The sequence below is a fragment of the Coturnix japonica genome, chromosome 27 (assembly GCF_001577835.2).
Source record: "Coturnix japonica isolate 7356 chromosome 27, Coturnix japonica 2.1, whole genome shotgun sequence".
Lineage (NCBI taxonomy): Eukaryota > Metazoa > Chordata > Aves > Galliformes > Phasianidae > Coturnix > Coturnix japonica.
Genome location: NC_029542.1, coordinates 4,655,157 through 4,679,032, shown reverse-complemented (window position 1 = coordinate 4,679,032; position 23,876 = coordinate 4,655,157). Strand labels below are relative to the sequence as shown.

The 23,876-nt window shown below is 48.4% G+C and overlaps 4 protein-coding genes across 6 annotated transcripts; 1 reads left to right on the top strand and 3 right to left on the bottom strand.

Annotated features, from left to right (window-relative positions):
- Window positions 1–203: 203 nt before the first annotated feature.
- LOC107325299 (amine oxidase copper containing 2) lies at window positions 204–8,399 on the bottom strand. Its single transcript, XM_015886010.1, has 4 exons — window positions 2,563–8,399; window positions 1,314–1,599; window positions 964–1,093; window positions 204–749 (listed from the first exon to the last, which is right to left on the bottom strand). Exons 1-4 carry the CDS (start codon window positions 4,124–4,126, stop codon window positions 465–467), a joined length of 2,265 nt encoding a protein of 754 aa, XP_015741496.1. The 5' UTR covers window positions 4,127–8,399; the 3' UTR covers window positions 204–464.
- A 128-nt stretch (window positions 8,400–8,527) lies between these two features.
- On the bottom strand, window positions 8,528–14,983 carry PSME3 (proteasome activator subunit 3). Its single transcript, XM_015886022.1, has 11 exons — window positions 14,760–14,983; window positions 14,160–14,192; window positions 13,802–13,864; window positions 13,192–13,296; window positions 12,842–12,890; window positions 12,108–12,220; window positions 11,857–11,925; window positions 11,340–11,407; window positions 11,141–11,195; window positions 10,791–10,877; window positions 8,528–10,283 (listed from the first exon to the last, which is right to left on the bottom strand). Exons 1-11 carry the CDS (start codon window positions 14,799–14,801, stop codon window positions 10,203–10,205), a joined length of 765 nt encoding a protein of 254 aa, XP_015741508.1. The 5' UTR covers window positions 14,802–14,983; the 3' UTR covers window positions 8,528–10,202.
- A 63-nt stretch (window positions 14,984–15,046) lies between these two features.
- Window positions 15,047–20,366, top strand: BECN1 (beclin 1). 3 transcript variants are annotated; one of them, XM_015886012.2, is made up of 11 exons: window positions 15,049–15,238; window positions 15,323–15,387; window positions 15,476–15,534; window positions 15,791–15,935; window positions 16,262–16,398; window positions 16,906–17,100; window positions 17,296–17,442; window positions 17,921–18,070; window positions 18,156–18,216; window positions 18,692–18,834; window positions 19,158–20,366. In XM_015886012.2, the coding sequence occupies exons 1-11, from the start codon at window positions 15,112–15,114 to the stop codon at window positions 19,324–19,326; spliced, it is 1,398 nt and encodes a 465-aa protein (XP_015741498.1). In that variant the 5' UTR covers window positions 15,049–15,111; the 3' UTR covers window positions 19,327–20,366. The 3 variants fall into 3 exon arrangements, with proteins under 3 accessions (XP_032296816.1, XP_015741498.1, XP_015741499.1); XM_015886013.2 differs by having other exon boundaries at window positions 15,050–15,238; window positions 15,845–15,935; XM_032440925.1 differs by lacking the exon at window positions 17,296–17,442 and having other exon boundaries at window positions 15,047–15,238.
- On the bottom strand, window positions 19,821–23,708 carry CNTD1 (cyclin N-terminal domain containing 1). The gene is made up of 7 exons (XM_015886021.2): window positions 23,338–23,708; window positions 23,030–23,105; window positions 22,652–22,820; window positions 22,055–22,217; window positions 21,518–21,662; window positions 21,078–21,174; window positions 19,821–20,761 (listed from the first exon to the last, which is right to left on the bottom strand). The coding sequence occupies exons 1-7, from the start codon at window positions 23,507–23,509 to the stop codon at window positions 20,642–20,644; spliced, it is 942 nt and encodes a 313-aa protein (XP_015741507.1). The 5' UTR covers window positions 23,510–23,708; the 3' UTR covers window positions 19,821–20,641.
- Between the last annotated feature and the right edge of the window lie 168 nt (window positions 23,709–23,876).

Below are 23,876 nucleotides of genomic sequence, written 5' to 3'. Positions count from 1 at the left end.
AGTGTTAAATCGACTCTCTGCTCCTGCACCCGCCGTTCCCCATTTGTCCCGCAGGCTTCGCTGCAGCACAGGGCGGACACAGCAGGACAATGGGGAGAAAGAAGTGTGCTCCTGGCACCGCCTTCTCCTCGCACCCCCTGCACTCAGCACGGTGCCCCAGGACCCCCCAGCAGCCACTTTTGGAAGCATAAGAACAAGGCAGATGGAATAGCATTGGATTATTATTATTTTTTTTAACTGACATTGGCACTACACAGCATTTATTGCTACAAGAGGGGAAGAGCATTTTCTCCTCACTTTTACCCCTGGCATGCAGCAGTTAGCAGAGATTCTGCAGACCTCTGCTCAGCAACTTGCTTCACTCATACAGATCACTGCATTATAAAAGCCACAATAAAAAGTAAAGTTGTTACACGATGGCAAACGCAGAAAACAATCAGCCTCTGACCCTGCCTGACAGACCTTCAAAGCCTGCTGCTGTTTTGAAATCCATCATAGGTGAATGGGGGCAGGCTTGGCAAGCAGGAGGCAGTTTGGGACAGGCAGGTGATGGGGTTAACCTCACACACCATGAAGTTCTGCTCACTGGTAAAAAACACACCATCGGGAGAGTAAATGGAGGGGTCCAAGTCGTAGTAGTTGTAGGGTCTCAGAAGAAAACCAACTGAATTTCCCACTGTCAAGGTGTTGGGAATATCTTCTGAGTGAGGGATATGGAGGAAACCAGCAGTTATCCAGGCCACCAGGTCCTAGGCAGGAGGAGGTACATGACTGTGGTTATTTCAGACTGGAATCTGTGCCTGGGCCACAGAGGAGCAGAGGGTACCTCAGTGGGCACCAGCAGCCCGCATTCCCACAGCCCAGCAACACTCCAACCCACTCTCCTCATGCTCTGCTGCTGTCACAGTGGATCCCACAGGCAGTGTGTGGGACCAGCAGCCCATGGCTCCAGACCCTCCTCACCTCATTGGTGATAGTTTCATTGTTGATGAAGTCAGCAAAAGCGACAGTGGGGGTCCAAGGGTCGTTCTGGTTGTAGACACTGGTGCTGGTGGGTTCCTCCTCCTTCCGCCTGGTGACAGCCAGCTTGTACCTGGGGACAAGGACAGAGACAGGACCCTGGGGCAGCGCAGAGCTAAAGGCTGCTCCCTGGAGCCTGCAGATTACTAGGCTGGTCCTGTGGAGTAAACTGTGGCCCTGGGCTGCATCCACCCCTCTCCCCTCCCTACAGGGAGCATCCCTGCAGCACCTCCTCAGCCAGTGAGGCTGGAAGCATTGCAGAGTACTCAGTGTCCCCATAAGAGCAGTCTGACCTTGCCCAGCTGATGGCTCTCTCCATGGAGCTGGCTTCGGGAATGTGATCCCCTGCAAAGCTGATGATTTGAATCCTGTAGCCGCGCTGGTGGCCCCACTTATTTTTTTGGTTGGTTGCAAAGTAGATGTATCTGGGCATCGGGGAGTGGAGCCGGAAGGCAGCCTGGTCCTCCGTGTCCAGGACCTTCTTGGTGAGCCGTGGACGCTCAATCTGCTGCTCTGGGTTCCAGGGAGCCTGTACCATCTCAAATGCCATGTCATGGGCCACCAAAGAGTTCTTCACCTCTATGAGGACAAAGCAAAGCAGCTGAGGAACTTTTCTGCAGTCAGATCCCACTCTCTCCTTTGGCCTTTCCTGCACTTTAGGCTCCAATCACCACCACCTGCAGGCAGGAGTTAGTATTGCTTTGTGGGCCTTAATGCTCCTTGTGAGAGCACATCACCTACCCCACATGTGGGAAGAAAAACTAGGACCACTAAGTAGAGTTTAGGGAGTCTGAAAGAACTCAGAGACAAAAGAGACAAAACCCAGACCCTACCTCCCACATCCAAGTCTACTTTAAAGTTGATGGGACGAATGCATATTTTACACAGAATCCTAAACCCTACTGCTGTACCATCTCCATGGAAAAACAGGAGGAGCTCACATACCCCATGGCCTGGACTTTGGCTTCGACAGCCCCATTCTGTTAGAAGATGAAGTCTCATAGCTCCATATTGTTTTTCTCCCACTACATTAATTTAGATTATTTTGCTTTCTGCCTCACTTCCAGTCCCTTTTCTCTTCAGGTCCCAACAGCTGCCTTGCAGCAGGCCTCATATAAGGGATGCTATGCTTGTGCATGTGAGGGGATGCCAGGAGTAGCACCAGGCATTGCAGGAGCCAGCTCACACCTCTCATGCTGCAGACAGGGCTGTGCCTGCCCCGTCTGCCTGGCCATGCTTTTGGCAACATGCACAGTGCCAGACATGGGGCCTCAAGGAAACTCATGTTCTGCAGCTGCTACTTTTCATACTTTCCCTAGGATGAATACAGAGCTCACAGACAATTTCCTCTGCCTACAACTCCCTAACCTGGACAGACAACTACACACACAGAAAAATAATTTTGCAATCAAATGTTGGGAAATAGAAAAAGCAATGATCTGACAGCAACTACCAGAGACTCCAGAGACCAGAAAGCAACCCCCCTCAGAGCTGAGACATTCCCCACTATAATGGCATAAATCAAAGGGAGACAAGACCTACCTCCCACATCCAAGTCCACTTTATAGTTGACAAAATGGGTGTGAATTGTACCCAGTGTATGCTCCCAAACTCTATTGCCGTACTGCAGGCCATTCCCATGGAAAAAGGACGAGCTCGTGTACCCTGTGGCTTGGACTTTGCCTTCAATGGCCCCATTCTGGTAGAAGATGAAGTCCCAGACATAGTCGTAGTTACCCACAGTGGTGATGGACCTAAGGACCAACGCGGAGTTGACCATCCCACCGTAGTACAATGACTGTAGGTTGGAGTAGTGGCGCCGCAGAGGGGAGCCCAGGTTCTGCTCGAAGATGCAGAGGGCCACTGTCCTCTTGCTGGAGCTCAGGCCCTCATGCAGGGTGTGTGTGTCCACATAGGTGGCCATGTATGGGCAGTCAACCCCTCGCACCAGGGGTGAGGCGTAGCGCCCAATGCCAAAGCTGCCATCCATGTAGCGGGTGGACATCCCCCCAGGGCAGTTGGAGCCATACACTGACAGCGCCTCCTGCACGCTCAGCTCATACACAACTCTCTCCCCATTGTATCGGATGTCAAACAGGCGCAAGCCTGTCGTCACACTCATTCCAAAGGCAAAGCTCCAGGCCTGGAAGATAACGAGGTTGCTCCTGATAATGTACCGCGGCCCCTGGGGCTCATACTGCAAAGGGAATGTCGCAGCCACTGGTGCTCGGGGCCTCATGGATGAGAAGTCCCCATCCCGTGGTGCTTTTCTCACCTTCTCCACACGGACACCACCCTGCACATAGATTCTCTCCAGCTCAGACATGTCTCCGTAGTACTGCCCATTGTAGAAGACCCTGCGGACTGCCCACTGTGTAAGATCCAGGCTGCTGTGGTCCACCAGCACCTCCAGCCCCACTGGGTGCAGGAAGAACCCGCTCACATTCTGAAACATGACAAACCAGGTCAGCCGATCTCCAGACCGCGATCCACGAGGAGCAGCTGTCACAGTGGCCAGGCTGGTTCCGTCATACTCCATCACTTGCTCCATGAAGGACGGAGCTGCAGGGAACACTTGTTTTTTAAAGAAGTCAGCAATCTGTTTGTACTCAGCAGGCAACGCTGGTCTGCGGTGGTACGGCACCTTCCCCCCGTACTTCTGCACCGTGACGTCCCGGTGGTACGTTGGTGCTGGCAGTGGGCCCACCACGTACTCGGTGACGTTGGGCTCAGCCTGGGCTCCAAAGTACAGCACGGCCAGTGCCTCCCGGGGCGGGCGAGTCCCTCCATCATCCAGGAACCGCAGCACCTCTGCCTTGGCCGGGAGCTGCACATCCACAGAGGCAATGCAGTTGTCGGAAGGTTTGGCACGCGCCGCATCGACCAGCGGCACCCCGAGGCTGCCCCGCAGGTACTGCACCACCTGTGCCAGCTCCTCGGGGCTCAGGTCGGCAAAGACCCGGCTGTGGCCATCGTCCTCCTCCTGTGCCGGGGGCTGCTGCTGGCAGGCGCCGGGGGCCCGTGCCCGGGTCAGCAGCACACAGACGAGGGCAAAGATTGTGGCCAGGGCCAGGAGCAGCAGCATGAGCGCAGTTTTCATGTTCATGGCTGCTGCTGGTTCCAACGCTTCTCAAGTCGCTTTCAGAGCAGGGCTTCTAACTGCTGCTTCTGCCAGTTCATGCTGCAGTGGATGGAGTAGCAGGGAAAGTACAAAAGACAGGGAGAGGCTATGGGAGGAGGAGATCTGAAGTTCGTGGTGACCAGAAAGAGCAGCTCTCACTCACTGCATCCTACTCTGCCTTCCTCCAAGAGCAGTTGCCCTCAGAGAACCACAGGGGATGTAGTCAGTGACTCAGACCAACTTAACATCACTGTTACTTTTTCAGTCCAGCCCAGTTTCCTGAGGCTGCCTGTAATAAGGACGATCCTGTAGTCAGCCCAAGGAGGCTGGGACCACAGTGAGGCTCTCACAGGCTGGGAATTGTCACCACACTGTAGAATTTCACCTCTTTGCAACTTGTCAAATTTCCTTATTTATCTGGCTGCTTCCTTGCAAACACTCTCCCTGGCAGCATGATTTCAAACTTGGAGATGCTTTTTATTTTAGTTCTTAAAATCTTCCACGTGGAAACCTTTGCTGAAAACACATCCACCTGTGTAGTAGCAAAAAAACTTTGGCAGGCACAGAGAGATGGAGTTCAGGACGACATGCTGGCCCCAGTGCAGCATGAACAACTAGCTCTTAGTTTGCATCTCTGAGTATTCATTAACTAATTAATCCCCCATCATTCCACCGGAACAAATTCAAATAAGTTTTGCCTGTGCCTCAAATTCAAATGTAAACTGAGATGCAGCTTCAGAGAAGTTCCCTCAAGGACAGCCTTTGATCTGCAGCACCCATGCAGGCAGCAGCCCCGTGCTGTCCCACTGCACAGGCTCCAGCATGTCTCCCAGAGGCAGCTCCCTCAGTCATTGCCACCCAAAGACTCTGCTGTTCTTACAGCATCACTGAGAATTTTTGGCGAAGCAGGACGCAGGGTTCCATGCTGCCACACAGCAGACACCGGGCACAGACAAGACACGGTGCTTCAGCAGCAGCCCCTGCCTGTCCCTGAGCTGGTGCTGAGAAACACCGGGAATCCAAAAGAACCACAGCTGGAGGTTGAACCCAACATTTCCATTCCTGCTGCCAGCCTCACCTCACCTCACCCTGGCCTTCCCTTTTCCTCCATCAGAGTTTCCCGGAGGCAGTCAGGCCCTGCCCCAGCCCGCAGCACCATTTCTCTTCTTCCTCTGCTCCTGGTCTTGCCCCAGACTCAGCCTTTCCTGAGCCACACGTCCCAGACATCACACTGGCAGGCAGACAGCTGGATGGTTTTAGGACACCCTACATTATCTCCACCACAGTGGACAGCACTCAACCTTCTTTAGCCTCAACTGCAGCTGTGCAGGCACAGTTGCTTCGTGCAAGCAGGAGTCCCTTCTACTCACTGTTTGTTGCACCAGCAGAGCTACAGCAGTCATCTCATATGGCTGCTGACCCGAAGAGGGGATCACTGGGACACAGATGCAAGTAGTGGGAAGAGGCAGGACCTATGGTAAAAGAGCTTTGTCTACACAGTCTTTAACATCTACAGGTTTCAGAGGTACCCTGCTCCCATCAGCTTTCCATTGGTCTCTAACAGCAGAATCAGATGCCTGAGTGTCAAAAGGAAGCGCTGAATTCCAAGTCGTGCTTCAGCTATGAAGTCAACAAGGCTTTAAGGGTTACTTTGGGTTGGGTCCCAAAGAAAAATTCCCTTTTGGTGTAATGCCTAGAACATAGTACCCCATTTCACTCAGTGCAGAGAGGAAGTGCTTTTGTGCTGTTGAAGGTTGGGAGCAGAGTCAAGACATACCTCCTGCCTCCAGGAATTTAACTGGCTTCTGCTGCAGCACACCTCTGCAAAGCTGGGCTGAGCCTGCTGCACAACCCATGTCTACCTTTATATTCCCCTGTAGCACAAAAAGGCAGATAATTTAGTTTTGACTTTGCCTATTGGCGCTGCATTTCATGTCCCTAAAAGCCAAAGCACAAGCTACAATTAGATTGTCATTTTTCTAAGCAGCAGTAGTTTAAGAGAACTGGATAAACTTCACAGGCCTTAAACTGCCCCACAAATGACTACTCAACCCTGCAGCTTGTCTGTCAGATGTCTGAAAATATAGTGTAGGAACACTTCTGTGCACGTTGGGTATATAGAATGCAACAAAAGAAGCCCCAATTGTAATGATGTCCCCGTGATGAACAAATTCACATTTGGGTCTGCAGAGTAAACCTGTGCTGCCTCTGTCCTGCAACAGGATACATGCCATGGATGTCATGTTCAATATCATGTTACTTAACGATACCCATTTCTGCTGTACTTTTCAAGCTGAAGACTTTTACAGTTTGTAACAAGAATCTGCCTGTACTTTCTGGGAGCTCCGTTCCAGAACAAATACAAGGACTAAATCCATTGCTATCCTGCAGCAGACATTTCAGGAAGCAGAGCAATTATTTGAACCTGAAGAGATGAGAAACCAATGTCAACATGCAAGTGATAATACATGTTCAGGGATCCTTAAGGATAACATGTACCACAGGAACAGCGTCTTCTCCAAAAGGACCCTGAAGCAACTTAAAGCCAGCCCAGAATTTTGAAGATGACGCATCTCACTAATAGCAGCATGACTTGTTCATGAGCTGCTCGGTACACAAAACTCTGCCCACAACATTTCCCCAGTCTGATTAGCCCATGACTCTTCCATACCTATCATGGAGAATTCACATCATACCAGCTTATTTTGGCTTACACGGATGCTTTTAAGCACTGCTTGTCAGTGCAACATGTCAAGGAAAGTGCCAGTATCTCCCAAACAAAACACAGTGGCTGGGAGTTTGCTGTGCTTTGCTCACATAGAAAGGTAGAGCTGGCAAAAATAGTCCCTGGAATTTATAGAAACCAAAGCACAGACAGGCCGTCTTTTGTGTCAGTGACTGCCAAGCAGCTGGTAAAGAGTATAAACATGCAAACACACAATAAAAATTCTTGCCAGCCTTTCTGACATGGGTACACCTCAAGCAGACCCCAACCTGAACTTCAAACTCTAGAAAACTCCCACTCTCCCAACGTGCACATTCAGCTTGTGTAAAACAGACTGCTGGAAATTGCTTGACACTTACTCATGCTGGCTGCGTTTCTGGCAAGTGTTTTTGTCTGAACACAACTGCTGTGCTCTTCTTCTTCCAAAGTTCTAACCTCCTCTGCAAACACAAGCAGGGGTGTCCCAAGAAGCTGTGAATTAGAGCCCTGATAGCTGACACTTCTCTGGGAAAGCAGAGCAGAAACCACCATGCCAAAGGGTGAGGATCACAGACAATAAACCCTCCCCTGCTCCTGTGCATGAAACATGCTCCTCACCAACACCTGTCAGCACAGCAGTCCTGGACGCTCCATCCTTCCACAGGACTGTTGTGTAGGGCTGCTGGGGGCTCCCTTTCTCCTGGCCATATCAAGGTAGACCCCTTCTGCCATACAGCACTGAGCAGTGCCAACAGCAGACTTTCCAGCAATAGCTCCAGCCTCCTCAGCCCCAGGGACCTGTGCTGTCATTTCCTTACCCATCTTCACCAAGAGGTGTGGGCACCATCAGTATTTTCCCACTCCACAGGAAGCACCTCGCAGCCAATGGCCCAGCAGGAGGCAGAATGCAGCTGAGCAGCAGCTGCCGCTTGTGCTTCTTCTTGGTGGCTGAAGACTTTTGAGGACAGGTTGGCCAGGTCTCACCCGGCCTCCCAGCACTTCTCAGGCTGGATCACAGCCCCCACCTAGTGGCAACCAAGCTGTAAGAGACACAGCCTCCCTGTCACAGAGCAGAACAGGCTGGACACCAGCAGCTCCCAGACAGGGTGCTGGGGAATGAATGGCACTTGGCTGAACACCGCTGAGCAGGTCCCTGCAGCCCAGGCTGCATGCCACATGTGCTGAGGAACAGGAATGAGAACAAAAGCACGCCTCTGGGTAACGCTGAGGATGCTTTAGCCCATGTCCCCTTTGTACTGCATGCACAGTAACATCAAGAGAGTAATGGACCATGCACTGAATACACGTGTCAGGTACAACATTCAGATGCATGTCCTATGACACTGCACACATCTGCTCTGCACAGATGCAAGAGCAGCCGTGGAGTGGGTTGCAGCTCTTAGAACACCATCATGCAAATCAGTTGTACCTGAGTGAGCCAAGATGGCCTGAGTACAACACAAAAGGCAAGAACAGGGCAGATCTCATCAAATTCAAGCCCTTGTGCTTAATATAAAGTATGCTGAAGGAACAGAAACAATCTACAAAGCAGCACACACATAGCAGTATCAAGTCAAAAAGAATGAGGAGAACGAATGGAAGGAACCACTGGATGTGTGAAATGCACGACCGAGAACAGACACCAACACTGCAGAGCTCAGTATCACAGACAAGGGGCTGTCTTAAAAGAATTCAAAGTACCTTATTTTAATTTCTTGACATGGTAAAAGTTTACATACTTTCATCTGGCAAGGAGAGCTCAACAAATTAAAATAAATCAATACAAAGAAACACAAGGGGGAGTGCTGCTCCAGGACAGCAGCTACAACGCAGTTGGTTTGTTACAGAATATTTATTAGCGGGAAGACTAAGAGTTGACTTACTACAAACAACAACAGAAGAGTCTACAGCAAGGGCTGGTGGCCCTCCACACTCTGGGGAAATCCCTAGGAAACCAGCAAGAGACAACATGGCTCTTAGAGGTGGAAGCAGAAAAAAAATAGTTTTAAAAAAAAAAAAAAAGGAGAGAAATTTCATTCCATTTGTCACTGTTGTTACAATGAAGTTAACACAACTATTAAGGCTACTGCACAATAAGAATATATGGGTGTAACAACAAGACCTGGGAAACAGTGAGGTTCCAGAAATAAATGATTTAACATTCCCTGAATATGGGACTTAAGTAGAAATATTATAAATAAAAAATTTGGAGCCTGCAGCATTATGGGATCACTTCCCACACACAAAAACTGACGCAACACAACCAATCATTTCCAAAGGGGTTTGTAATGGACCATGAAATGTTCCAGCAGCTTAGAGGAGTCAATAGGCACACAAGGGTGCTCTTTTGCAGGGGAAAGAATACAAGGTTTGCAACGGTACCAGGTAGGAATTGGCCATCCTCACCCCAAGCACTATTGTCACAGCTGGCCTGCTGCGCCTGGACAGCAGGAAGCACTGCCAGGAGAAAGCAGGTTGCAGTCTGACCACACATGGAAGCTATCAGGAGTTTAGCATCACACCTCTGGCTCCTCCTTTCTCAGCCTGGGCAAAAGCAGCTCATACCAAGGAGGCATGAAGACTCCCATGAAGTTGGTTTTAACCAAGAAAGTGGCTCTAGTCAATTTGCAGACTGGAGCAGAAGCCATATGCGCTCACAACCAGCCAGTACAGCAATCAGCCCTAGTGACAAGCACAACCTTCAGCTCTGCATTGACCCGCTCAGAACCAAGGCAGAGACAGATGGGCCACGCTCTACTGAGTCAAAAAAGCCACAAAACGATTACAGGCCTCTCAGTGGCACTGCAACGTGGCTGTGGCCACCAACCCAGAAGGGGCAGGATCCTCTGTCTTTGCAAATAAGTCAGTGCAGAGCATAGGCAGAGGGGCTCAGCTGCAGCCAGCAGTGAAGAGAGCTGGCTTTCAGCCACTGCACCACCATCCAGGCTTAGTCTTGAGCTGAAGATGGTCTGCCCCATTCACAGAGACCACAGAGAAGTCTCCAGCCAAGAGATGGGACAAGACAAGGGCCTGATCTCTACTGTAGCTCCTACTCAGGTAGGAAGAAAGGCATGAAGGAATGTTCCTGCCTGGCTGGCGCTCTGCTCTCACTCTGCAGTAGCCTCTAGGGCATCCCAAAGCAGCAAGGCCTTTTTCTTTACCAGATATACTAGAGGGAGGGAGAGCTCCTGAGACCTGAATAAAACCAATCACAAAACTAGGTGATAATTTCTTTAGATTTTAACTAAGAATGCAAAACTATTTCCAGCCAGTTTCCCATCTCGATAGTCATGTAACAAACCAAGGCAATGACGGTCTTTAGTTGACTGAACAGTTCTCAAGTTCAAACGTTGACACTTAATAAAGGGTCTCAGCATTGCTGCTCCGAGGCCTCTTGATCTTCTCAATGTTTTTAAGGATCATGTCATGCAAAGTGACCTGCAAAAAGGGAGAACACAACTCAGAAATGAAGGGGGGATGTCACTTAGCATTCAGGTTTCACAACCACTGACTTGAACAGTTTCACAGCTCATCCTGGTACTACTTTCAACCCCTGCCTGCAATCACATTTCTGCTTAAAATAAGTGCTTTCTTCCGCAACACTTTAGAGAAGCTAATGTGTGCAATACAAAAAAGAGAAGACATCAAAAGAATGGTCTGTACTGCCTGAAGAATTTAGGATTGCAGCAGCGCTCCTAGAGCAGTGTACTGAATATTTTGCACTCAGCTCCCATGAATACTCAAGTTGGAAACATCCACATCTCTGGGAGATGGTGGGGAGCCAATAAACACTTAGCTCTTGTTAGAGCCAAAGCAGACTGGGGAAAAGATAGGCTTCTCTCCAGGACTAGCTGTAATCATAGGGAAAGAGGAGAGCAGTAGAAGGATCAAAAGGACTCTTTCTATTATGTGGGGAGCCAGTGAGAGCTCTGTTTTTTCACTTACATATTGATTCCTCAGCTCTGAAATGATCAGGCGCAGACTAATATACTCCTTCTCATCAATCTCTGTCACTGTGCGCCGGTAGTCCTCCTGCAGAAAACAGATGCATGGCTAAGAGGCCTGAGCTCAGGTGTGCTTGATACATGGTATCAACTGAAGGTCCTACCTTTTACAAAGGAATCCCCCCTTTCAGTTTCCTCTTCTCTAATGAAGATATTCTGCATATTCTTATATAGCCCCCCCTTTTCCCACAGGGCCCCTAGCTCAAAATTAAGACAGTGATGAAGTAGCCTGAAGAGTCCCAGAAAGCAACAGCATGTAAACTGTAAAGCACCACTTCCCCATTTACTTACCACATGAGGGTATTTAGCTATTTTGGAAACCAACTTGGCTCTTGTGATATAATATCTGTTAGGAAAATGGAGACTACAAATCAGACAAACAGTACCAAGATTCTTCCAGGCACAATCTGCCCCAGCAAAGCTGGAGGACCTTCCCCAAAAGGTTCCTTTTCCCAGCAGCACTCCCAGAAAGGGCTCTGTTCCTTCATACCTAGAAATCTGGTCCAGATAGGATGCTGCCTCACTCTCCACAGTTCGAAGTTCAGCAACTGTTTCCTCCTGCAAAGGAAGCCTTTTCATGATACTGAAACTGCCCATCGCCGCTCTAGAAGTACCAGGTCGTAGCAGTTCCATGTCAAGCTTAGATTTGGATCTTAAAACCTAAACCAACTCCACCACTGCAGACATTGGATACCATCAAATGATTTGGAAGAAACCTAAAGGTACATGCTCTTGGGGGCATAGTTCCCTGCCACAGTAGGGCATACAGCCTGTCAGTGGTTTACAGGCTGGTTCAGCCCGGTTCCGTAACTAGCAGGGCAGCAGTACACACAGACCCACACCCTGGGAAAGGGAAAAGGGAAAAAAGGGGAGAAGGGTAGAGAGATGGGCCTTAAAAGAAAACAGCAACAGTCTGATGAGAAACAAACTAATTTACTACATCAGATATCAAAATGCAAGATAACACACTATAATACAAGACCACAACATAGCCAACAATATCTTACCTGAATAGAAACACCAAAGTTGTTTCCATCTTCTATCCTGGGAATTAGAAGTTGCACCCACATTTTGACCTGCAATAGAAAGATCACTATATAGATCACTGTCAAGATTTTTACAGGATTCATACCACTGTCATTTATAAAATACAGAGGAACCTGCTCCTTTTCTCAGAGAACCTTCACACAAGCAAAGGAGCAAAAGTATTCTAGTGCCCCCATCTGCTCCAGAACTCAGGGCTGTGGCCCACACCCACCGTATTACACTTCTCGATAAGCAGCCTGATCTCTGGTTTCACTTTCTCAATGATGTCCACCAGCTGCTGGTTGCTCTTCAGCATCCCATTGGGCATCACAAATACTTTGGTACCTACAGTGGCAAAGAAGACAAATACATCAGCCCCACGTGGGAACAGGTACACCAGAAGATCAGACCAAATGTCCACCTGAGCATTATGTCTCCTACAAAGGCTAGCAGTGGACACTGAGCCAGGATACAGCTAACCTGTGAGGAAGGGGGAAATTGGGCATGGGATAGCCATGATTGCCACAGAGGAAAGAAGACAGAAAATACAGAGCTTAGATGAGAACTGGAGAGCTCCAGCCTGCTGAGCCTAGGTACAAGGATTTTCCTGACACACGTGTAAGAAATGATTCTGCCTCAGCTTAATCCAAAGCTTGAGGTCTTCCTCCAGATGTAAAAAGCTTTTAGAACTGATCCACAGGGAGGCCAGCTGCTCCTGTCAGCAGGCTAAGCCTAAGCAACTACTACTTATGTCGATCAGAGAAATCCAAATCCTGCTACTTCCAAGAGCTGGAACCTGACTCCTCCACAAGAGAATATCTGTAGGTCAGGCTCTGAGGCTGCAGGGACAGGTCTGCGTAAGCAGCAGATGCTGTCAGGACAGGGCAAGCGGGACTGAAGTCAACTCATTCTCTTAAGGCACGGTTCAAGGGGCAGGCAGCAACAAAGAGACTCGGGGACTCTTACCCTGAAAGGTCTCTTCACGGTCTTCCAGCTTCCTCTTTTTCATATTTGGCTAAAATATACAAAATGTTTTACTCACAAACTAGTCGCAAGCTATAAAACTGTTGCAGAGGAAGTAAGGATAACATCAGAGCCTCTGCTACTCTCCTGGTTTCTAACCATCCGTCTTTAAAAACAAAGGACCACTGTGAAGGACAGCATTACCCTCCAGCAGACTTCCCAAGATCGGGAGACCAATTCCTGAAAGCCTTTGGGAGGCTGTTGTTAACTAAGAATATCCTAATCCAACACAGAACAGGCCATGCAGTTTTAATTACCAGAAGCAGAGAGCTCGACCAAGAGAGTAAACTTACCCCATCCAGTCCATCATGGCTGTTTGTGAGAAGAATTGGGTCAGGCACTGGGAGGTTCATGTCTGAATGGATCTGAGTGAGATCATGAATATTCAGGATGGGCTCCTGGAAAATAATGCATACATGTGATTTAATTATGAAATAACAACTTCTGTCACAGCAAGCACAACAAGACGACAAAAGTTTTACATCTCCTCCTCATTCAACCACAAAAAAAAAATGAATACAAAAAAATATTCAGCAATAACAGGACTGTAGCAAGACCGCCCTCTGCCTGAGCACAGAGTACCAGCTCTAGATTATGATCAAAGCTATTGTCTGTCTGCAGTGCTGGGCACGCTGGAGTCCCATAGCATCAAGGACAGCCCAAAGCTACTGAATATGTAAGAATAGCAAATGTGTCGATCACATGAAGAAAACAGAAAAAGGAATCACTCCCTCTAGAGCCAGCAGCATTTCAGTACATACAAGCAACAAAGCCACTGCTTCCCTTCTCTGCGTTATGGGGACATACACAAAATAAATGCATAGGAAGGATCTGAACCAGTCACATCATTTTCCAGCACACAATCTGAAAATAAAACAGAAAACAGGATAACACATGTCTTACTTTCAGGAACCCATCAAGTTCTAACAGCTTCTTTGGGAAAAAGTTCGCCACCAGATCTTCAGCCTGATAAGAGGGAAAAAGAGACATGAAGTGAAACGATGCCATGAATAAATCATGAGCAAACAACAACACCTGGAAAACTGACCGTCCAAAGCCAGGAAACAGCAGGGCACGTCAGTTCTGCCTCCCAACAAACTCCACACAAAGCCAGAGGGAAAAATGCAGCCACGAGGCTGTATAACCTCATCGCAACGACTAAAGAGAGCTGCCAACACTGCTGATGTTACAGAAGGTGCTAAAACTGCAGCCAACTGTCACAAGGCTGCGCCGAGCTCCCTCCCTCCTCTCAGATACTCACCTCGCTCGTGATCCGCTCTCTGAAGGAGTCAACCTGCAGCAGGAACAAAGCGACAGTTCAGAGACAGCCCGAAGAAATTCCCCAGCTCAAAACCCGCCGAGCGCCGCGTCCCGCAATGACGGAGCCCGGCACAAAGCCCGGGGAGCTCCTGGCTCCGGTGGGGGCTGCAGAGAACGGGGAGGCCCCGGGATGGACGAGGAGCGGCCGGACACGCGGGCCGAGCTGCAAAGGGCGGCGCAGCGCGAGGAGCCCGGAACAAACAGCGCAACGCGGGGCCACGGGGCGCGGAGCTTCGGGGAGGAACGAACGCAATGAACACAATGAGCACAATGAACGCAATGAACATAATGAACGCAATGAACACAATGAACACAACGAACACACCGGGCGGAAGCGGCGCCGCGCGGCCCCGCCGGGCCCGGCGAGCGGCTCCCACCGGACGGAGGATCCGCGGGGCGGGACGGGCCGCGATAGGGAGGAGCGGAGAAACGGCCGGGCGGCCACAGAGAGGAACCGGGCCCGGCCCGAGGCCCCGGCAGACACCGCGGGTTGGGCCGGCAGCACCGAGGAGCCGTGAAGGGGCCGAGAGCAGCAGCGCACCTTGAGCTTCACCTCCGGGTCCACCTTGAGCAGCGAGGCCATCCCGGTGCCAACGCGGGTCTCGCCGTGCCACGGGCCGCGCCTGCCGCCCACCGCTGCACCGACACCGGCTCCGCCGCCGCCGGAAGTGAGGTCACGGAGCGCGCCCACCAATCACAGCTCTCCCGCTCCCCGCCTGACCGCGCCGCCGGGTCCTGGCAGCTGACAGGAAGGAAATAGACGGGAACGTGGGAAAGAAAATGGCCGCCACTGGGGCTGATACACCCCTGCCAGGACCCTGCCGGGCCGTGCGTCACGTCCGGCCACTGCGATGGCGGCGGAGCGGGGCTGGGGCTGAGCGGAGCGGGGCGGCATGGAGGGCGGGCGGGCGGCAGCCTGCACCACGCAGGTCAGCTTCGTGTGCCAGCGCTGCAGCCAGCCGCTGAAACTCGACACGTCCTTCAAGATCCTGGACCGGCTCACCATCCAGGAGCTCACCGGTACGGCCACGGCGGGCCGGGCGGTACCGGGCGGTACCGGGTGGTACCGGGCGGTACCGGGCACTGACCGCGTTTCTCCCGTAGCGCCGCTGCTGAGCGCTGCACCCGCACGGCCCGGGGATGCGCAGGAGGAAACTGCCCTGAGCGAGGTACGGGGAGGGGGGGCCGCACCGCGGGGCCGGTAACGGCAGCGCCCGGTAACGGCAGCGCCCGGTAACGGCGGGGCGTTCCCTGCAGGACGCGTTCACCGAGGGGCGGCAGGACGGCGTGTCCAGGAGGTTCATCCCACCCGCCAGGTACGGAGCCCACGGGCACATCCAGGTGCTGTGCGCCTCGAATCGTGCCGGGCCCTTTGGAGCCCGGACAGGTTCCCGTGGGCTCTGGAACGCGCCAGGAGCGGCGCTTTGAAGCCCCATAAAAATACCGAGGAGACTTAATGAGTTGTGATTTAACACAAACAGCCCCGTAGAGCTCCTTTAGCTGCTGTCCGCTCTGCCGTTACTCGGGTGTGTTGTCTGTGTTCTTCCCCCTGAGAGCTGCCCCACATCTCAGGCTGCTGCAGCCTGTTCCCCTCTGCACTCAATTCTCGGTACAATTCTTTCCAAGAATGATGTCGACAGAAAGCGCCAACAGCTTCACGCTGATCGGGGAGGCTTCGGATGGAGGCACCATGGAGAACCTCAGCAGGAGGCTGAAGGCAAGTTTGTACATGGGCAGGTAAACTCCAGTACTTTAGACTTGATAACCTTAGAGGTTCCATTCAACCTAAATGATTCCATGGCTCTGTGACTATAGCATTAGTCTTTCTAGGTGCTGTGCAGGGTCGAAGTGCAAACTTTGTCATGGCACCGGCCTTCAAATGTTTTTGGGGTGAATAATTAAGTGATCATAACTGGCTTATTTTTAACTGAGATTTAATCTCTTAAGATACTTTGTCAAATGCAGAGTCGCAGCCCATCTGTTGGGAAGCAGCTGGCAGCTGCCTGCAGCTTTGCTTGAACTAATGGCCAGCTTCTCCCCCAGGTTACCGGGGATCTCTTTGATATCATGTCTGGGCAGACAGATGTGGATCACCCCCTGTGTGAGGAGTGCACAGATACTCTGCTAGACCAGCTGGACACACAGCTTAATATCACAGAGAATGAATGCCAGAACTACAAGTGAGTAATCTGGAGTTCGTCAGGAAATTAGTTGATTTAGGTGGGAAGCCAGGGAAGGAATAGACTGATCTTGCTTTCTGTAGTCAGTAATGGAAGCTCCGGTCTTTAGCACTTGGTTTGAGTGAGATGAAGCGCTTACTTCTGAGGGTGCTGTGATATGCAGCTTCTCAGACTGAAGTCTGTGACCTCACTGGAGTGACAGACACCACCTGCCCAAGGTGCCCGTGTGGCAGCACTCACTGTGAGATCCACGTACTTTGCAGTTATTCACAGGCAGTGGCAGATCCTCCATCGCCACCTTGTTCCACTGCACTGCTGTGTCTGCGCTCCTGACTCATGGTGCAAGATCAAAGTAGTGGTTAATAAGAGATATGCCCAATGTACTTTAAGTCTGGAGTTCATGTTTATACTTCTGCTCGCGTGCAGGGCCTGCCATAGAACCACAAGCTATTGGCACAGGGCCTTTTCAGGATCTCCATTCTGATAACCATCTAACTGTCCTACCAGGAGATGTCTGGAGATACTGGAAAAAATGAACGAGGATGATAAGGAGAAACTGCAAACAGAACTGAAAGAACTGGCACTGGAAGAAGAGCGACTGATTCAGGAGCTGGAAGATGTTGAGAAGAACCGCAAGGTTGTGGCTGAAGACTATGAGAGAGTCAGGGCAGAGGCAGAGCGACTGGAGCAGGAGGAAGCTCAGTGAGTGAACTGCTGGCACATGAATGACATGATAAAGTGTACGAACCTGTAACTAATGCCCAAATGCACATGGCTTGTTCTTTGCAAAACTGAAGCTGGACAAGCCAAAAAAAATTCTAGTATATGATGTGAGCACTTACATCGTTTCCTGTAGGAGCCTTGTACCTAGCATTTCTTGTCTTGATTTTATTTAAGGTATCAGAAAGAATACTGTGAATTTAAGAGACAGCAGCTGGAGCTAGACGATGAACTGAAAAGTGTGGAGAACCAAATGCGTTATGCTCAGATGCAACTGGATAAATTAAAGAAAACTAATGTGTTCAATGCAACTTTCCACATCTGGTAACGTAGACGCTGGAATATTGCTTCAGATTGCTAAGATCCTGCAATACAGAACCATTTAAATAAACACTGCATTTGACAGAAGAGGTGCTAGTCAAGTTGTAGTGCAGAAAATGGACCCACCTCCCACTAGTGGCATCTCAAAGATTTGCCGCACTTTGCAGATACGTGTGAGGAGCTGCAAAACAGCTCTTAGCTAACCATGTTAACCAGCTGGCAGCTATTGTGCTAGCCATGTTTCTGTCAGGCTTCAAAGAGCTTGGAGCTCACCTGGTTTTGTTTTCCCAAAAGAACTCCTTTATAGAAAGCAAAACATTGTTGGTGTTTACGTATACTTTTAAACCAGGGTCCTTAAACCCTCATTCTGCATGACGGGTAGCGTGCATTCTGTAGCCGTTTGGAGGTGGCCCTTGTTTGGTTAGCATGCTAAAGGCTGTTCCTGCCCCAGTGCGTTTATTTATAATTCCTCTTATCACAGGCACAGTGGTCAGTTTGGCACAATAAATAACTTCAGACTTGGCCGTCTCCCCAGTGTTCCTGTAGAATGGAATGAGATCAATGCAGCCTGGGGGCAGACTGTGCTGTTACTGCATGCCCTTGCTAACAAAATGGGCCTGAAGTTTCAAAGGTACATGCAATATAATACATGTTTCACTTATGACCTGGATAAAGACTTTTAGATTCACCTGCCCATGAGCTGTGTGTCCTTTCAGATACCGTCTTGTACCGTATGGCAACCACTCGTATTTAGAGTCCCTCACGGACAAATCGAAGGTAAGGAATCCAGCACAAGTTGCAGAAAATAGACCGTAAACATCTCAGATCCCTGCTCATACTGAAGGACACACAAGACTAAGTCTGCTCTTGAGAGTATAGCTCTATGAATTTATGGTATAGGAGAACTGGCTATCCTGGTTTCAGCACATAGCATCTCACTCCATATCCTATCAAGCCACTGACTCTGCCATCCAGGGGCATTAAGAAATGCAGGACTCTTGCATTCCACAGAGCAGCTGGTCAGAGGAAGTTAATGTGTTTTGGGAGGGTTCTTGGTGATAAGGAACCCAGATCTTCTCATGATAACCACTAACACTCACATAGCACACTTAGCACAAAACAAATCACACCTGTTACATGCAACAAAGTACTGTTAAGCATCCTAAACCTGAGCCTCACACAGACTAAAGATTTGCAACAACAACATCTAAAGTGGAGCACTTAAAGTGCCTGAATTTTTTCTTTCCCCCAGGAGTTACCCTTGTACTGTTCTGGAGGCCTGAGGTTCTTCTGGGACAATAAATTTGATCATGCGATGGTGGCTTTCTTGGACTGTGTGCAGCAGTTTAAGGAGGAAGTGGAAAAGGGTGAAACTCGGTTTTGTTTGCCTTATAGGTAAGTGTTGCTGTGTAGCATCAAATTACCACTCAGCACTGTTAGCTGACCTCTGGACCTGCCTGCAGCACTGCTTGCTTTGCAGTCCTGTCTTTTGGAGATCATCTGGTGTTCTTTGTAGTGTGCAGGATTATCAACTTCACTCTAAGTCTGAGATTTAAAACTAGCTCCTAGGTGTGGAAATCTGAGGCTTGCTACGTTTCTTTTAAAAACAAACTTACGTACTAGGAATGAGTATCAGATTTAAAGTTCACTACTTAACATCACATTGAAATGAAGTGCTTGCTCTAGTAACTTCTTAATACTCTTTGTGTGTGATACAGGATGGACGTGGAGAAGGGAAAGATTGAAGATACAGGTGGCAGTGGTGGTTCTTACTCTATTAAAACACAATTTAACTCTGAGGAGCAATGGACAAAAGCACTAAAATTCATGTTAACTAATCTGAAGTGGGGTCTTGCCTGGGTCTCATCCCAATTCTACAACAAGTAACCATGTCAAGAATTTGTCCTGGCATCTGCATTTTATTGGAGAAACTCAAATTAAGAAGTCTCTGAATACTAACCAGTACAAAATGTTTACAATACCAAAAATCCACAAGACACTTTATTTAAAAAATTAACAAAAAATTATTACAAGTAGTATGTAGAAAAGCAATATGTAAAGTTATATAATTGAGCTGAACTGAATCTAAAGAAATCGGCTACTGAATAGACATTAAACTGGTATTTTGGGTGTTCATGGATATGTGTACGAGTTACTGTCAAACTTCACAATGCCAGCAAGTTTGATACTACTGTTACAGCTTAACAAAACACAGGGGTCAGAAAAGTGAAATGTTTCTAATGGGGGACAATGTGGAAAAACGCATGGAAGGTCTGTTTGGTCACTGAAAAAGAACTGCAGCTTAAAATAAAATATTTTCTAAGTCATACTGACATTTCTTTTAGCCATTGAACTTTATAAGGGTTTGAAACTGTGTAAAATACTGTTAGCTACAATGATATCACCTGTTTGTAATACCTGCTGCAGCCTGTTATTGCACAGAGGTGCCCTGAGTAACACCAGTAATAAAACACACCGTTCTACCCTGAGTGCTCTCATGTAGCACACGCTGGTCACAACACAAGCATCCCTTAGCACTTACACAGCTTACTGCACCTGCTGCCATGACAACTGCATGCAGCTTTCAGAATAGGTGAGAGTTTTTCTTTCTGCAACACTGCTCAGCCAGCTGCCTTGCTAAAGGCAAGTGCAAACAAGCCTCTGACCACTGACAAAGAGGGAGCACAGTGACAAGCAGCCTGGCTGCAGCAAGCTGTCTGAAACAATTAGTTTTTAAACAAGCAGCAAAGAGAAATACAGCCCGGTTTGTAATAACTGGGGTTGTGAACTTGTAGCAATACAGATTACCGAGCTGAATAACATTCACATTCATGCTTTTTCAAATCAAGACTCCTTACAGTTTTCAAACAAAACATATTCAGTATGTTAAATGTAGCTCTTACAATAAAGCTTTTGGAACTGATAAAGGTATTGCTAAGCACTGCTTTGTTCCTGTGTACCTCTCTTCACGCCGCTGGTGCATAGCCTGGAAGAATGAGCTTCTCTAATTTAAACTAACATATGAAATATTACAGAACACATGGGATATTCAGAACCAAAAGAAAATCAATTTGGGTGCCCTGTGTAGTATCATGGGAGGTGAAATACTATCAAAAGAGTAACTGTTTGCTACTAACAAACTAATAGATCCAGAGGATAGCTCTATTCAAAAGGCATAATTCTGTTCTCTAGAATTTTTCTCCTACCTCCTGTGGTGCTGCTTTGGAGTGGTGCTGCCAATGATGTGTTTCAGTACTGCATATGAGAATTCTGAGATACTTTGTGAAGTAATGCCAGTTATACAGTTTAAATGCTCCACAACCTTAGGGGGGGGAAAATAAATTAAAAAAATACTTATTTACAGTGCCTAAAATACATTAATTTACAGAGCTACTTCTCAGCCGAACCCCAAATCAAAGAAAAATAATGCTCCATAAACTCCAAGCCCTGTGGTTTTGACTTTAGAATTGCTCTGTATGTCAGAGCAAAGGATGGGTTTTTTCATGCACACTTCCAGCTAATAAACCAAAGGATGTCACTTTCATCTCACTCCTGGCCTCTGAGCTGTGCTTAAATGTATAAATAACCTTCACTTTTTTCCCCACACAAAGAGCTAATTTGTTTGGAAATGACCATACCTTCTTCCAGTGCTCAGGGTTTAGGATGAAAGCACTCGTGCTGATGATTCCAACTGCCAGGAGCATTAAATCTTCCTTTACCATCAAGAACTTTGCTCTGCACAAGTAAAAGCATCTAATGTTGTAAAACAATGCTAGTTTGAGAACAGCCATAATCTTTGTACAGCCTACAGACACTTTAGTTTGCATAGTCACTCAGTCCAAATAAAGCTTGATACTTTTAATGTTCATTAACATTAATAAAGCTAGGGAAGTTAAGCACTTCCCTAGCTTGCCTCTAAAGCAAATGTGGTGAAACATTGTTTTGAACTGGTATTTATGCTTCATTGACAACGTTGAAAGCCCCCCAAGTTAAGATATTTAAAAACAGACATCCAAAAAAACAGTATAATGAGAATTATAGTAATACACTTTTGCAAGGTTTTAATTAAGCCACTTACATCTGCAGTTCACTTGGTGTCAGATTCTCAATGGCAATATTCAGTAACGTGTCATAGATGGTATCTCTCTTAAGATAGAAGAAGTCTAGTAGTTGTACACACATCTGATGCAGCGGTTTTGCAGGAAGTAAGCAGCCATTATGTCCTGATGTAGAGATCACACACAATTACACAAACATTTGGGATCAATAAATCCGATTAGAAAGAAGCATTAGTTACTGCAAGTGAAGAATGCAGATATTTTGTGGCAACTGCCCCTTGTTTCTGAATGCTACAGGGCCCTCTCAGTCAGTGTCATTACACTCCTGAAATTCAAAACAACCTTTTATCGAATGGGGCAGGACTGGCTGTCAGACAACACCCCACAGATTCCACTGTGGACAAGTTCTCATCTGAAAGGTCAACTCTGAGAAGTTTCCCATGCCTTCATAGCATGAAAAGGTACATAACATGGCACATTTTGTTTCAGATAGCTGTACTGCAGTAGCTTTCTTACTCTTAAAATTCCTTATCATTTTCTCCTAATAATGCTCTTACCTAAAACCTCTAGGAGTAATTCAATGTAAGCCAGCGGAGTTGACACATTGATCTGGAACTGCAGAGTTTCTAGAACAGCAAGCTCTGACTCAAGCAACTCTTGTTTAGTGTATGAGTATTTTAAGGATTGCAGAAATCTTACAGCTGTGTCACTGTTAACTGCCTAAGAGGGGAAAAAAGGAAACGGAATAGGGCACTTGTTAAGAACACAATACAGTGTTCTTATTGCTTCACTCCTCCCATTAACTTTAAGCACAAACAGTTGTGGTGTTGATACTGCATGCTCCCACAGCTGTCTAACATGCCTTTTAAGCTGGCATGAGAAACTTTCCCTTAGGTTGTCTATACCCACATACAGTCCCCAGACAAGCACTCTATAGCTCTCTGCATTCAGACAGCCACAGGATGGGATTCCCAGCTGCCTGTACTTTCTTCCTGACCTGTACTGACCTTTCCTGACACATTTTTACAGTATGAGTTACAATTAATCTGCCCTAAATACAGGAGACTTAAGGCCTCAGACAATGTATTGCTTAGGGAGGTTATATACTTTCTACAGTACTGAAAATATAAAAGGAAAAGGCTCATATAGCTTACATTGTAGTGTAAGGAAAGTTTGCTCGCAAGCTGAATGCATGACACGAGTCGTAGGACAAATGTGTCATAGATCTGTTCTTGCAGAGAGTTCTGGCTTCTGCCTTGTTCATCACTTGTGATATTCTGCCGGGGGGACGTACAGATTTGTTCTATTTGCTTGATCATAAACCTACAAAAAACAGTTCTACTAAGGAAAAAAGAAGACAAACAGTTCTGTGCATACAGAATATGTGTATAGCTATGGATCTGAATTGACCATTCAAAAGAGAAAGCTTCAGATGAAAATATATATATGTGTATATATATAACTTGAATGACTGGCAGTGTGTGCATGGCATCAGTCACATTAGAGATGAGAAGTACTTGGTATGCTATTACCTTTCAAGTAGCTCCACTGCTTGATACTTTGCTGGTTGGTCCAGATGCCATTTTTCAGACAGAAGGAATATAAACTCTGCAAGAAAAGACAAAACAAAACAAAAAACACCAAATTGCAACTAACTTCACCCAGCAGCCATAGAGCAGCCATAGGGCAGCCATAGGGCAGCCATAGAGCAGCCATAGGGCAGCCATAGAGCAGCCATAGGGCAGCCATAGGGCAGCCATAGGGCAGCCATAGAGCAGCCATAGAGCAGCCATAGAGCAGCTCCCTGCCCCAGGACAGGCGGTGGCTGGCAGCTCCTCACCCACAGTTTGCGGCTCCCTGCAGCAGCCCGCGGGGCCGTGCAACACGCTGAGGTGCTGCTCGTTCTCCATGGCCAGGTGGATCAACGTGTCCTCGATGATCTCAGGGGCAACATCCCCGAACAGCGGGTCGGGGCTGGAGAACCGGGACGCTGCCGGCACCCGGGACACCATTAACAATGGACGTCTGGAGCAACGAGGGCTGCGGTACCGGCGGTAAGTCCTCACAACGCCCGGGGCCAGAAGACGCAGAGCAGCGGGTGGGGGCTGAGCGATGGGCTGGGGAAACACACCCCCACCTCCGCCCAGAGACACCAAGAGCGTCCTGCCGGGCCGTCCCCACCCTCCCACGGCTCCTAACCCCAACCCCAACCTTAACCCTAACCCTAACCCCAACCCTAATAACCCCAACCTTAACCTTAACCTTAACCTTAACCCTAACCCTAATAACCTTAACCTTAACCCTGACCCTGACCCTGACTCTGACCCTGACCCTGACCCTGACCCCGACCCTAATCGCGGCTCCCAATCACTCGACGCT

What these genes read in the sequence shown, in the direction of transcription:
- BECN1 (XM_015886012.2), top strand. Translation starts at nt 15,112, where the DNA reads ATGGAGGGCGGGCGGGCGGCAGCCTGCACCACGCAGGTCAGCTTCGTG. An exon ending in AGGTTCATCCCACCCGCCAG is followed by an intron (nt 15,535 to 15,790) that starts GTACGGAGCCCA and finishes CCCACATCTCAG; the next exon opens with GCTGCTGCAGCCTGTTCCCC. An exon ending in AATGCAACTTTCCACATCTG is followed by an intron (nt 17,443 to 17,920) that starts GTAACGTAGACG and finishes CTCTTATCACAG; the next exon opens with GCACAGTGGTCAGTTTGGCA.
- CNTD1 (XM_015886021.2), bottom strand. Translation starts at nt 23,509, where the DNA reads ATGGTGTCCCGGGTGCCGGCAGCGTCCCGGTTCTCCAGCCCCGACCCG. An exon ending in CAGGGAGCCGCAAACTGTGG is followed by an intron (nt 23,106 to 23,337) that starts GTGAGGAGCTGC and finishes CTTTTCTTGCAG; the next exon opens with AGTTTATATTCCTTCTGTCT. An exon ending in ACCCTGAGCACTGGAAGAAG is followed by an intron (nt 20,762 to 21,077) that starts GTATGGTCATTT and finishes CCCCCCCCTAAG; the next exon opens with GTTGTGGAGCATTTAAACTG.
- LOC107325299 (XM_015886010.1), bottom strand. Translation starts at nt 4,126, where the DNA reads ATGAACATGAAAACTGCGCTCATGCTGCTGCTCCTGGCCCTGGCCACA. An exon ending in AGTGGACTTGGATGTGGGAG is followed by an intron (nt 1,600 to 2,562) that starts GTAGGTCTTGTC and finishes TTGTCCTCATAG; the next exon opens with AGGTGAAGAACTCTTTGGTG. An exon ending in AGAGCCATCAGCTGGGCAAG is followed by an intron (nt 1,094 to 1,313) that starts GTCAGACTGCTC and finishes CCTTGTCCCCAG; the next exon opens with GTACAAGCTGGCTGTCACCA.
- PSME3 (XM_015886022.1), bottom strand. Translation starts at nt 14,801, where the DNA reads ATGGCCTCGCTGCTCAAGGTGGACCCGGAGGTGAAGCTCAAG. An exon ending in GAGAGCGGATCACGAGCGAG is followed by an intron (nt 13,865 to 14,159) that starts GTGAGTATCTGA and finishes CCCTCTTATCAG; the next exon opens with GCTGAAGATCTGGTGGCGAA. An exon ending in TAGCTAAATACCCTCATGTG is followed by an intron (nt 10,878 to 11,140) that starts GTAAGTAAATGG and finishes TGTTTTCTGCAG; the next exon opens with GAGGACTACCGGCGCACAGT.